Here is a 14,300-nt window from a genome sequence, read left to right as displayed (position 1 = left end):
GCCCTAAATACTAAAAACTTTAATTTTCATTTCATGGGGACTTTAACCGACTGTTTAGAATGGAGCCGTCTGAGATGCACATATGTAACTCACACGCATGTAAATTATTAAAGCGCACATATTAAATTAATATGAGTTCTTATTAGCATTATGCTTTATTATGATTTTTTAATAGGTTTAATGCGCCAAATAAATAGGTGGAATGCGCCACTTCTGGTATTGTACAAAATGCAGTTGAGGATTTTTTTAAATCGAATACTCGAATAGAGTCGAGGAATCGTTGCAGTGCTCAAATTGGAATTGTGACAGCCCTAAGCAAAACTGTCTTCAACATTGATAATATTAAATATTTCTTGAGCAGAAAATCAGCATATTATGATTTCTGAAAAAGTCTGTTGAAAGATATATATATATATTTTTTTTATTAAAAACGTTAATCTGTTGGAAATGCTTTATACTGAGAGAGTCTTTCAAGAACAGCAGAGACCACATCAAAGCAACTGCACCATCCGGCTCAACTGTGCAGCTCATAAATGAATTAAACAGGCTGTGCGACGCTGAAAGATTACTGAAGGAAGTTGTTTGAGATGCACATGCAAATAACTTCAGCTGAAACTAACAACAAAGTAAAAAAAAGTACATATAATATTAATCATTCTTTGCTGTTTATACTCCATGTGCCTAAGTTTTCCTACTCCTTGTATAGGAAGTAATAGTAATGTGAAACACAAGACATAAAAGCCTGTCAATGGTTGTATTTGGCCTGGAGTCGATTAGCATCTTAATGAAAGAGCTGTGTTAGAAAGAATTTTGTAATAGAGCAAGTTGTTCTGTTAGATTGCCTGAAACAGATATAGGCTCCATGTGTCTCTCATGTGTGATTTTATTATAGAAGACATTTTATTAAGCATGAGAGCAGAGGAGCAGAATACAGATTAGATGTGATTTCCGTTGAGCTCCTACTTTGGGACGACGGGCACATGTGTAACCCTCTATGCATGATGTTTATCTCTCAAAAACATTAGAGAAGCAGACAGACACAGATGTGTCCGTTGCCTCATGGAAGGGAAAGTAGAATGTGACTGAATTTGATTCATGAAAATTAACAACACATTTTTTTTTGATTTATGACTTTTTTCTCTCTCCCGTGCCGACCAGCCTAATATAGTTAAGCAATGGTGTGAGATAAAGAAATATTTCACCCAAAGTAAAAACCAGATAAAAATCAACAAAGATGGACATGGGTTTGTTTCTTCATTGGAACGGATTTGGAGAAATTTAGCATTAATGGCTCACCAATGGATCCTCTGTTGTGAATGGGTGCCATCAGAATGTTTTTTCTTCATTCCTCCATTCATTCCATCCTCTGTTGTCCTCTCACGTCCAAATTCATTGACATATTTGCTTAGAACCATTTTGGAAAAGGAGTTTGATTTGTGCATATTTCTCTCCTGATTCAGACATTTTCACTGGATAAAGCAATATTATGGATAAAGGATTTATATCTTAACAACAGTTCAAAGTTAAAAACATCTAAATATGGATTTGTTTCTTACAAACATGCAGCTTTTAACTTTACAAGATGTTCATTGATAAACTGGAGTCTGGTGGGTTACTTGTGGATTATTGTGATGTTTTTATCAGCTGTATGAACTCTCATTCTGACGGCACCCATTCACTTCAGAGGATCCATTGGTGAGCAAGTGATGCTAAATTTCTCCAAATCTGTTACGATGAAGAAATTAACTCATCTGAGGGTGGATACATTTTCAGCAAATTTTCATTTTTGGGTATTCCTTTAAAGGCAGAAATATGTGTTATTTGACTGATGGCAGACATGGGGCAATGTTTGCATCCTGTTAGCAAATGATCAATTTGGATGTCTTCACAAAAAGAATAGATTTGATCTAAACATTTACATCATTTTGCATGTATTTTTCTTCACAAGACAATATCTTAGCAACTGAAAACATTACATGGGACTATGGGAAGTCTAGCATTTATTTATGTGGTGGTTGGGTCCTGTCTTTGAGAGGTTGTGTTTTTCATGCCAGGAACAGATTGGTATTCCTTTTTTCTCACCACATAAAAGAGTTCAGCTCTTGGGCTGTGAGAGCTTGAGGGTTCAGACAGGCCCTCAATTGACCTTAAATTTCACAGCTGGTCTGTGAGTGAAACATGCTCTATGTTGTCATTCCAACACAAACATTTCTTAACAGGAAAAAATAAACACTTTTGTTTGTGTCACTGCAGTAGATCATTTACCAGGACATTGTTATGTTTTTAGTTCATTTGGGTATAGCAGACAAACAGATGGGCTGATTCATTTAAGCACATTTACATAATTGCCATATTTTTAGACATTTTTATTTGAACATCAATGTTTGTGGGATTTGTTTAGTTAGAAATTGTGGTTTTGTGATTCATTTTTTGTCTTAATTCATAATAATAAGTATAATCATTATTTATTATTAATTGTATTGTTCCTTGTTTTAAAATATGTATTTTATGAAATAATTATATGTCTGTTGTATTTATTTGACTTCAAATGCATGCTTAGGGGTCAAGTTAGGTTTAGTATTAGGTGATACTAAATGTATTAAAATTGTGTGCATTGCAAATGTAAATGATTTCTGTTTTTTCTTTTTTTTTTCTTTTGTTAAGGTCTTCGGGACGCATTCAGACAATGGGGAAGGCACGGGCATTTCATTCTGGTTTAATCATCATATCATGTTTCCTTGTAAGCACTGCACAGCAAACAGGTAAACACATTTTTTAGACAAATCCTTGCCATGACCAATTTTCTGACTATGAATAATTTATTGAATAGTATATGTACTTTTATTTAAACATGGTCAAACGCCCACAGAAAATCATTTAAATGTTATTGATGCTGAATGTTATGTGTATTTAGTGATTTGACCAACTATTTTTAATTAATTAATTGTGTTCATGTAATAGTTTGTGTTGTAATTTTTTGATCAAAGTTTTATTCAGCAAGGATAATGTGACTGAAGACTGAAGTAATGATGCTGAAAATTCAGCTTTGCATCACAGGAATAAATTACATTTTAAAAATACAGTTGAGGTCAGAAGTTTACATACACCTTACAGAATCTGCAAAATGTTAATTATTTTATAAAAATAAGAGGAATCGTACAAAATGCATGTTACTTTTTTATTTAGTACTGACCTTAATAAGGTATTTCACATAAAATACATTTACATATAGTCCACAAAAGAAAATAATAGTTGAATTTATAAAAATGAACCTGTTTAAAAGTTTACATACACTTGATTCTTAATACTGTGTGGTTACCTGATTCATCTTTTCACACTGAGGGACTCATGCAACTATTACAGAAGGTTCAAACGCTCACTGATGCATTAAGAGGGGGTGAAAACCTTTTAAATTTGAAGATCAGTGTAAATGTAACTTATTTTGTTTTCTGGGAAACAAGTATCTTCTCTAGCTTCTGAAGGGCAGTAGTAAATGAAAAGAAAAGACATAATGAATATATGTACATATGAAAAATAAGAAAAATGTACACATCTTCATCCTGTTCAAAAGTTTACACCCCTGGCTCTTAATGCCAAAATATTTTTTTTTCCTTTTGGAGCATCAGTGAGCTATTAAACCTTCTGTAATAGTTGCATATGACTCCCTCAGTTGTCCTCAGTGTGAAAAGATGGATCTCAAAATCATACAGTCATTGTTGGAAAGGGTTCAAATACACAAAAAAGCTGAAAAAAGAATTTGTGGGACCTGAAGGATTTTTCTAAAGAACAGCGGACAGTTCAACTGTTCAGGACAAACAAGGGACTCATGAACAACTATCACTAAACAAAAAAACACAGCTGTGGATCATTCAGGTAACAACACAGCTTTAAAAATCAAGTGTATGTAAACTTTTGAACGGGGTCATTTTTATGAATTCAACTATTATTTTCTCTTGTGTACTATATGTAAACGTATTTTATGTGAAAATTTTTATTCACGTCATTACTAAATGAAAAATAACATGCATTCCCCATTGTAAAATAATTAACATTTTGCAGATTTTGCAATGTTTATGCAAACTTTTGACCTCAACTGTACATATTAAAATAGAAAGCAGCTATTTTAAAGTTTAAATAATATTTCACATTTTTACTGTTTTTAGTGTATTTTTGATCAAATAAATGCTTCAAGTAACTGACTTGATGACATAAGAGACTTAACATTAAAAAATCCTTCCAGCCTCCAAATTTTGAACAGCATTTGTGTATATGTTTATATGTCTTCATTCTTACGTGTTGTCTATTATACTCTCATTGATAGGCTGCCTGGATGAAAAACCACCCTATGACATTGTATTCCTTGTGGATAGTTCTAGCAGCATCGGTACTCGAGACTTCCGGGAGGTTAAGACGTTCATGCGCAGTTTCGTGGATGGTTTGGATATTGACACGAAAAAAGTACAAGTTGGCCTTGCTCAGTTCAGCACCGATCCCCACAAAGAGTTTCTGTTAGGGGACTATGCAAACAAAGTGGATCTGTTTAAGAAAATCGATAACCTTCCATACCGAACAGGAGGCACGTACATGGGAAAAGCCATGAAGTTTCTTAAGGACAGCTATTTCACAAGTGTGGGTGGAAGCCGTATCAATGAAAAAGTGCCTCAAATTGTTGTGGTGGTCACAGACGGGGACTCAGCCGATGATATAAAGGGACCTGCTGGAGAGCTGCGGCAGAAGGGTATTATCATCTTTGCCATTGGCGTTGGTCCAACCAATATGACGGAGTTAAAGGCTATCGCCAACAGCCCACCTGAACGTTTTGTGGTTAATATTGACAATTACCAAGCACTGCAAGGACTGACAACCACCATGAAGGAGACAGTGTGTATCTTGATGAGGGATCAGGGGAAAGGTAAATTAAGTTTTAAAAGCTTTGTTTATAAGTCAACAAGCCTGCATACAATCCAATCACAAGTAGTCAAGCGCAAGAAGTTTGTGCTGTTTTGTGAATATTCATGTATTTATATGTGCAAATATATAAAATAATGTCAAGTTTTCATTTTGTGTCTATTTCAGCCATTGCTCCAAAGTTTGTTGATGTATTTATCCTGGTGGATAGTTCTGCCCAGGGGGAAACGCAGCAGATAAGGGATCTTCTCAACCAACTGGCTGTGCAGCTCAAAGTGGGTGATGGATCTCATAAGATCGCACTGGCTCAGTTTGGTGAAAATGTCGTCAAGGAGTTCCTGTTCAATGACTACAAAGTAACAGCAAAAGCCAGAGAGTTCATAAATCGGTTCGAGCCCAGGCCCAACGGAGAGCGAAAATTAGGGCTAGCCATAGATTATGTTCGTACTCACTTTCTCAACACAGCATCTGGCAGCAGAATTGCTAAAGGCTACAAGCAGTATCTGTTGGTGCTGAGAGCAGGGAACTCTTTCGACTCCACTCTGAGGGCCATACGAACAATGAAGAATGAAGATGTAACCATTATTGATATCAGATTGGAAGCAAATTTACGCTATCTGTCTCCTACGCTACGCACTTTTCAAGTTGAACAGAATATCATTGATGATGTTGCTGCAGAGATCTCGAAAAGAGTTCAGGAAAAAGACATTTTCAATGTTACAGGAGGTTAGTTTGCCTTTATTTGAACTACAAACAATACAGACATAACAGCATATTATCAATTATATGTTGTTTAAGGTGCACTAAGTAAGTTTAGACAACAGTTCTTTCTAGTCCTCAAATCTGATTGGCTGAGACGAGTGTGATATTCTAGTGATATTGGAACTCTAACCATTTTTACTGTTTGTATCACTCTGCTTATGGCATTTATATAAACACTCGCTGTGAGATAAAGTGTTTATATAACAGTTCAACGGCATGAGTGTGTAAATACATAAGAAACAACAACGGAGTGTCTTAAAAACTCTCTTTTGTGCAAAACTACCTCCTTCCGCCACAGATTTGAATCTCAGTTTGACAGTTTAACAGCTGAGCCCAAGCCTCCATTACTAATACGAAAACACCTCTTCAGAATTCATTAAAAGCTTATTGTATTACTGCAGTAAAAGTTCATTGTATTATGTGTAGTAGAGTAGATTACCTGCATTTGATACAGCATTCATTCTTCAGCTCAATCTCATATTCACAATAATACATTAGTTTGAATGTTCGCTAAGGAAAACGTTATCTTTGTCGTAACATTAATATCCTTTCATCTGTTAAGGGTGATTTCTGATTACAGTGCTGCTCAGTGCATTTGTTGGCTGTGTCAAGCTGTTGTTGAAACCAAGAAATAATTTCTATTTTTAACAGCAATCATTTTTCAATACAAAAGTCTTTACTGCTGACTCATCTAATGGCGGGACAATGTAGCTAAAATCACGAACACACACTGATTCTCAACACTAAATGCTTTTATTAAATACTACTATTATACTTATATTCAATAGTATTTATTGAATAATAATATTTAATAGACAACAACAACAGCCATCATAAAAGTTGCTGAACAATTAAGTCAAAAGTATACAGGCAATGCTCTGATAGACACCATTGAAGGTACATACACATGATGAAATTTTACCAAAACTATTTGCTCTGGAACAAATAATAGATTAATGAGACCAAAGAGTGCCCATTATATTTTTACCCAAAACGAATTATATCTCATGTTGAACCACTATAGAGACATCAGAGCCAGCAGCAAATTTCAGAAGCAAATTTCACAGCCGCTGACCTCTTGGAACTCGCCCTCTCCGAAAACATTGATTAAAATTTTCAAATGGATGTTATCTTTATTAACTGCATGTTTGAACTATAAACAAGTACATTTTCACAAAAACGCTTGTTGGAGTTCTGTTGGACTCTAATTGCACTCTTATTAGCCAATCAGATTCAAGGACCAGAAAGAGCTGTTGTATAAACTCTAATATACAAATATAATTTTAATGTTATGTATAATTTTGTGAAAATATCTATTTTTTTTCTGTTACTGTTACATTTTACCACAGTGTTTTCCTCCTGTTAACCTAAAATAATGTGTTCTTATTGTCTTTGAACAGATTGCAAATCAGCCCAAGTGGCAGATATTGTGTTCATTGTGGATGAATCGGGTAGCATCACCAGAAGCAACTTTGAGCTAATGAAACGTTTCCTCCACCGCACAATTAGTGGCCTCGAGGTGAACTCTGACAGTGTGCGGGTGGGAATGGTTCTTTACAATGACAGACCCAGTGCTGAATTCTACTTGGACACTTTCGTTAATAAGAATGATATTCTGAACTATATTAAAATCATACCATACAGAGGCGGGGGAACCTCAACTGGTGAGGCCCTGAAGTTTGCCAAGAACTATCTCTTTACTAAGACAAGGGGCAGCAGGAAAGCTCTCGGTGTGAAGCAGATTGCTGTTGTCATCACTGATGGCAAGTCTGAAGATGATGTCACTGCCCCAGCTGCTGAACTGAGGCGCTTAGGGGTCACCGTATATGCCCTCGGGGTGAAGAATGCTAGTGTGGAGGAGCTCAAAAGAATAGGATCTTACCCTGACAGGGAGTTTGTGTTCAATGTGGACAGTTTTCAGATGCTTACGTCGCTGGAGAAAAGCCTCAGAAAGAGCCTTTGTAAGGTTGTGGTCGATAGAGGTTTTGACAAGAACAATAGATTCAACCTAAAACAAGGTAACAAACAACAAACATCACTTTCTACGCTGTTGAGGAATGACATACTAAATAAAAATAATACACTTAACTTAAAGGGATAGTTCACCCAGAAATGAAAATTCTGTCATTAATTACTCACCCTCATAAAGAGAGCAGGAACTGGCGTTATGGCGTAGAACATTCATCTCACGCATGCATCATGGTACTCACGAGACTGAGACATGAAAGAGAAGAAATAGTTGAATAAAGTCATTATTTTTGTTTTCTTTGCACACAAAATTTATTCTCATAGCTCCATAACATTACAATTGAACCACAGATGTCATATGGACTATTTCAATAATGTCCTTACTACTTTTCTGGGCCTTGAATGTGGTAGTTGCATTGCTGTTTACGGAGGTTCAGAAAGCCCTCAGATTTGATCAAAAATATCTTAATTTGTGTTCTGAAGATGTATGAAGGTCTTGCGGGTTTGGAACGGCCTGAAGGTGAGTAATTAATGACAGAATTTTAATTTTTTGGTAATTTTTTGGTGAACTATCCCTTTACTTCAATTCCAGAAAAATTCCAGATAATTTACTCAACCTCTCTTTCTTCAGTCAATAAGAAATTATGTTTCTTGAGGAAAACATTTCAGGATTTCTCTCCATATAATGGAGTTTAATGGTGCCCCCAAGTTTGAACCTCCAAAATGCAGTTTAAATGCAGCTTCAAAGGGCTTTAAACGATCCCAGTCGAGGAAGAAGGGTCTTATCTAGCAAGAAGATTGGTCATTTTCCAAACAAACTGAAAATTTATATATTTTTAACCTCAAACACTCGTCTTGTCTATGTCTGCATGAACTCAAAGAACAAAGAAAAAACAGAGATATAGGATGATTTTGAATTTGAAGAAGAAAAGAATTTTCCAACATACCCTAACTGTTTAAAAAAGTATGTAAATTGTCAATTTGTTTTGAAAGTGACCGATCGTTTCGCTAAATAAGACCCTTCTTCCTCAGCTCTTTTAGAGCCATCTGAAGATGCATTTAAACTGCATTTTGGAAGTTCAAACTTGTGGGCCCCATTGAAGTCCACTATATGGAGACATTCTGAAAATGTTTTCCTCAAGGGTCATAATTTCTTTACGACTAAAGAAAGAAAGACATAAACGTCTTGGATGACAAAGGGGTGAGTAAAGTATCTACAAATTTATGTTCTGGAAGTGAACTAATCCTTTAAAGAGCTTGTGCTGAATATGTTATGCTTTAATTTAGTACGTTAAAATATCTTCCGGTTTCTGATTATAATTTCTTGTAACGTTTACTTGTTAATTTAATCCTCACTTTTAGGATGTGTAAACACAGAGGAAGCTGATATTTATTTCCTGTTGGACAACTCCGTCAGCACTCGTACTGACTTCGAAGATGTGAAGAAATTTATTCTAGGCTTCCTGCAATTATTCAACGTTGGTCCCAATCGAGTTCGTGTGGGAGTTGTGAAAGTCGACCGTGTTCCGACTCTACAGTTTAGCCTGACGGAGCACAAAAATAGAGTCTCTTTAGAAGCAGCTGTGAACAAAATCATTCAGCCCTATGGAGGCACAGAAACAGGCAAAGCACTAAGTTATGTGGCCAATCTTTTTAATCAGGCCAGAGCATCCCGTCCCGTTACGGTGCAGGAGATTCTCATTGTCATTACTGATAAGGACTCACAAGTTGAGGTGAGCGATCCAGCGGAGGAACTGAGGATTCAAGGTGTTTCAGTCTATGCTATTGGAGTAAGGAATGCCAACGAGAATGAGCTCTTGAAGATGACGGCTGACGCAACCAAGCAGTTCTATGTGAGCAGCTATGATGGTCTGAATGCCCTCAAAAGCGAAATTATCACAGATATCTGCTCACAAGAGGGTAAGGCTAATCAATAATTGGTTGCATTTTTTTTTGGTAAAATTTTTATTTTAAATATGTTACATATTTACAGATTTTTTTTACTTTCTTTAGCCTGCAAGAACCAAGTGGCAGATATCATGTTTTTGATTGACGGATCTTCTAGCATTTATAGCCTAGACTTTATATCAATGAAGAAGTTTATTACCAAAGTTGTAAATGGTACCATCATTGGAGAAGATAGTGTCCATATTGGGGTGGTCCAGTTCAGCAATAATCCAAGGGAGCAGTTTCCGCTGAATAGGTTCTACAGCCAAAATGAAGTGGAGGAAGCAATCAATGACATTTCTCAACTAACTGGAGACACATACACAGGAAAAGCGCTCTCATTCATTTCAAAGTATTTTGACAAATCCAAAGGCGGTCGGCCTGATGTTCCACAGTTTCTCGTAGTTATCACAGATGGGGAAGCTCATGATGCTGTCGCTGTACCCGCCAAGGCCATCAGAGACAAGGGTGTGACCATCTTCTCAATAGGTGTGGGCAGTGTTAACACCACACAGCTCTGGGAGATCAGTGGAACTCGGGATAAAGTGTACTTGGAGAGGGATTTTGATGCACTTCTGTCCATTGACAAAAACCTACAATTCAAGCTCTGCAGCGCTGATACAGGTGAATCATAAACATTCTTAAAATGTTCCTGTTTGCCATGCATGTCTGTTGAAAAGATCCACTTTGTGGTTTGGATGTTGTTTATTTAGGGGTTTGGCAAAATTTCTCTCTTTCATTTCATTAGTTGAATTGTAATTTGAATTGGACTGACAGAAATTTGAATTTACTGATTTGTAATTTTGAGAAATTCATCAGATATCTGGTAAATTTTAATTTATCAAAAATAAAGACGTATATACACATTAAGAATAGGGGTGGACAATATACCGGTACACATGACTAAACGGTAGAGATTTTTGACTGTTGTCTCTTTCACGGTTACAAGTTAATTGTCTTATTTTTGCAGCTTTATAGGTCTTGAAAGGGTAAATGCACACACTTGTAAGGATCAAAATGCCTGTCTTTGCAAGTATGTAAATACAGTAATTTAGGTCTTGAGTGAAAGCAAACTGCTGAGAAAGAAAACACTTGTAACAGTATATTGGATCCGAGTACCTCTTAAAGTGACAGCAGTCTAATATACCTGCTGTGTCATGATCGGGGCTGTGGGTTTTCCCTCAGCCACCTGAGGTCGCTGTTTGCACTGCACTCTGATTCATCACGTCTGTTTTGTCATTACCACTGATTCACACACAGCTGTTCACAATCTGGACTCTGTATAAGAACACTCACACTTCATTCCGTTTTCAGGTCTGCATTGTCTTATGTCTCCTGTTTTGTCTGTTCACTCTGCGTTCCTGAATTCCTGGCTCAAGATCATGTTCCCTGTTTAGTTTATTTAGTGTTTCAGTTTGTTTCATTTGTGCCGTGTTGGCCTTTTGTTTTGTTTATTTTCTGTTAATAAAATACTTACCTGCATCTGGACCCAGACCCCCTTGGCTGTAACGTGACAGAATGCAGACCTCACTGATGGGTCCAGCGGGGAGTAATTTTTTTTCTGAGGAGGCGGAGGCAGCGTCGGCCACCCGCTTTGAGACCATCTACGCCTGTTTGGCGGCGATGGAGGCCATTAACGCTGAGGCGGAGCGGAAGCGCCCCTACTATAGGGCCAGGGCGGAGGCGTTTTTTCGGGAGAGGGCGACCGCTCTCTCTGTGCCGGACGCGGCGGTGACCGCTCTCTCTGTGCCGGACGCGGCGTTGACCGCTCTCTCTGTGCCGGACGCGGCGTTGACCGCTCTCTCTGTTCCGGACGCGGCGGTGACCGCTCTCTCTGCTCCGGACGCGGCGGTGACCGCTCTCTCTGTGCCGGACGCGGCGTTGACCGCTCTCTCTGTTCCGGACGCGGCGGTGACCGCTCTCTCTGTTCCGGACGCGGCGGTGACCGCTCTCTCTGCTCCGGACGCGGCGGTGACCGCTCTCTCTGCTCCGGACGCGGCGGTGACCGCTCTCTCTGCTCCGGACGCGGCGGTGACCGCTCTCTCTGCTCCGGACGCGGCGGTGACCGCTCTCTCTGCGCCGGACGCGGCGGTGACCGCTCTCTCTGCGCCGGACGCGGCGTCGACCGCTCTCTCTGCGCCGGACGCGGCGGTGACCGCGCTATCTGTTCCGGACGCGGCGGTGACCGCGCTATCTGTTCCGGACGCGGCGGTGACCGCGCTCTCTGCTACGGACGCGCCGGTGACCGCTCTCTCTGCTCCTGACGCGGCGGTGACCGCTCTCTCTGCTCCGGACGCGGCGGTGACCGCTCTCTCTGCTCCGGACGCGGCGGTGACCGCTCTCTCTGCTCCGGACGCGGCGGTGACCGCTGAAGTTCCTCTGGCGGCGAGGCCAGCTCACGTTCCACTGGCAGCGAGGCCAGCTCACGTTCCTCTGGCGGCGGTGTCCGCTCACGTCCCTCCGCTGCACGGGCCTGGCCCGCCATCCCTCCCCCTTATGCACCTTCCACCGTTCCTCCTCCCTCCAGAAATTTTGTTTTGGGAACGTCTGGTAGCCGTTCCCTAGAGAGGGGGTACTGTCATGATCGGGGCTGTGGGTTTTCCCTCAGCCACCTGAGGTCGCTGTTTGCACTGCACTCTGATTCATCACGTCTGTTTTGTCATTACCACTGATTCACACACAGCTGTTCACAATCTGGACTCTGTATAAGAACACTCACACTTCATTCCGTTTTCAGGTCTGCATTGTCTTATGTCTCCTGTTTTGTCTGTTCACTCTGCGTTCCTGAATTCCTGGCTCAAGATCATGTTCCCTGTTTAGTTTATTTAGTGTTTCAGTTTGTTTCATTTGTGCCGTGTTGGCCTTTTGTTTTGTTTATTTTCTGTTAATAAAATACTTACCTGCATCTGGACCCAGACCCCCTTGGCTGTAACGTGACATGCTGTCTGTCATTCATGTTAATCGAACAACAAAGAGAGAAAAATGTCTTACTGCTCTTGACTAAATCACTTTTGTAAATTTAATAAGAAGAAATATATATTTAATTTACAGAGTAAACAACATGCAATATTTTAATACATTTGATTACTCTATACAATGTGTGTAGCATTTCTTATTTATTTGTTCTACTGTAGTTATTGTTATTTAATCACTGACTGTTTACTTATCTTCAGTGAGCTTTAGTTTTTTTATTGAGGCTAGTATTAGTTTTTTTTGTGATATTAACACTGGTGATAAGAATTATGAATTTTTATGATATCAGAGGCCTTATTTAAAGCAAAAATAACTATATCGTGATATACAGTTGAATGCAGAATCTGCAAAATGGTAATTATTTCACCAAAATAAGAGGGATCATTCAAAATGCATGTTATTTTTGCTTTTGTACTGACCTAAATAAGATATTTTACCTAAAAGATGTTTCCATATAGTCCAGAAGAGTAAATATTTCTTAAATTTATTAACACTTGATTCTTAATACTGTGTTGTTCTTACCTGAATGATCCACAGCTGTGGTTTTTTGTTTTGTTTAGTGATAGTTGTTCGTGAGTCACTTGTCTGTCCTGAACTGTCCACTGTTTTTAAGAAAAATCGTTCAGGTCCCACAAATTCTTTGGTTTTTCATCATTTTTGTGTATTTGAACCCTTTCCAACAATGACTGTATGATTTTGAGATCCATCTTTTTACACTGAGGACAACTGAGGGACTCATATGCAACTATTACAGAAGCTTCAAACACTCACTGATGCTTCAGAAGGAAACACAATGCAAAGCCGGGGGTGTAAACTTTTGAACAGAATGAAGATGTGTACATTTTTCTTATTTTTTATTTAGTGCTGCACTTCAGACGCTACAGAAGATACTTACATGTTCCCAGAAGACAAAAAGAGTTAAATTTACCCTGATCTTCAATTTCAAGACGTTTTCAACCATAGGCTGAAGCATCAGTGACCAGGCAAAAATTTACTCCAGCCTGGTTATTTATGCTGGTTTAAGCTAGTACATGCTTTTTTTAATGGAATATTAATGAAACTTTTTCTCATTTTACTTGTAGGTTGTCCAGGCACGCAACTGGCTGATGTGATCTTCCTAGTGCAGTGCACCAGACGGATTCGCTTGCAAGACTTTGAAAACATTAAAAACTTTTTGATTTCTGTGGTAAACAGCACACAGATTGGGGACAACTTGATTCGAATCGGCGTTATTGTCTACTCAGGCACTCCGATTCAATTCACTTTAAACCAGTACAACAATAAGCGCCAGGTAGTTGAATCCATAAATACCTTGAAGCCCCCAACTGGAAACGACAACACGGCTAAGGCTCTTGGATACTCACTCAGTTACTTCAGTGAAGAGAATGGTGGGCGCCAGAAACGGGGCATCCCACAAATGCTGTTTCTAATTACAGATGGTGATGCTAGAGACCGAGATAACTTACGTGCACGGGCTGATGAGTATGCAGCCAAACAAATAAAAGTGTATGGAATTGGAGTGTCTAGAGCTCAAGAAAGCGAGCTGGAGATCATTACTAAGAACAAAAACAAAATCTTCCACGTTGATAATTATGCAGGTCTTCAAACACTGCAGAAGAACATTTCTAGTGTGCTTTGCAATACAACCAAACCAGGTAAAAGCTTTTGCTTCAGACTTTAAGAACTTCTTGATTTCAGATCCTAGATTTATTAACATAATTACCACTGGCTTGGCTCAGTTT

General features: G+C 38.8%; 1 protein-coding gene across 1 annotated transcript in view; it reads left to right on the top strand.

Annotated features, from left to right (window-relative positions):
* The first annotated feature begins 1,582 nt into the window (after nt 1-1,582).
* col6a4a (collagen, type VI, alpha 4a) overlaps nt 1,583-14,300 on the top strand; it is a 33,736-nt gene continuing 21,018 nt past the window's right edge. The window contains exons 1-7 of the mRNA XM_073847762.1: nt 1,583-1,607; nt 4,322-4,912; nt 5,077-5,634; nt 7,071-7,688; nt 9,001-9,558; nt 9,652-10,209; nt 13,641-14,213. Of these exons, the coding sequence (XP_073703863.1) occupies nt 1,583-1,607; nt 4,322-4,912; nt 5,077-5,634; nt 7,071-7,688; nt 9,001-9,558; nt 9,652-10,209; nt 13,641-14,213 (3,481 nt within the window). The remainder of the gene's footprint in view (nt 1,608-4,321; nt 4,913-5,076; nt 5,635-7,070; nt 7,689-9,000; nt 9,559-9,651; nt 10,210-13,640; nt 14,214-14,300) is intronic.

This window comes from Garra rufa, chromosome 9 (assembly GCF_049309525.1).
Source record: "Garra rufa chromosome 9, GarRuf1.0, whole genome shotgun sequence".
NCBI lineage: Eukaryota > Metazoa > Chordata > Actinopteri > Cypriniformes > Cyprinidae > Garra > Garra rufa.
Note: the sequence above shows the minus strand (reverse complement) of the source record. Positions and strands in the feature narration are given on the sequence as shown.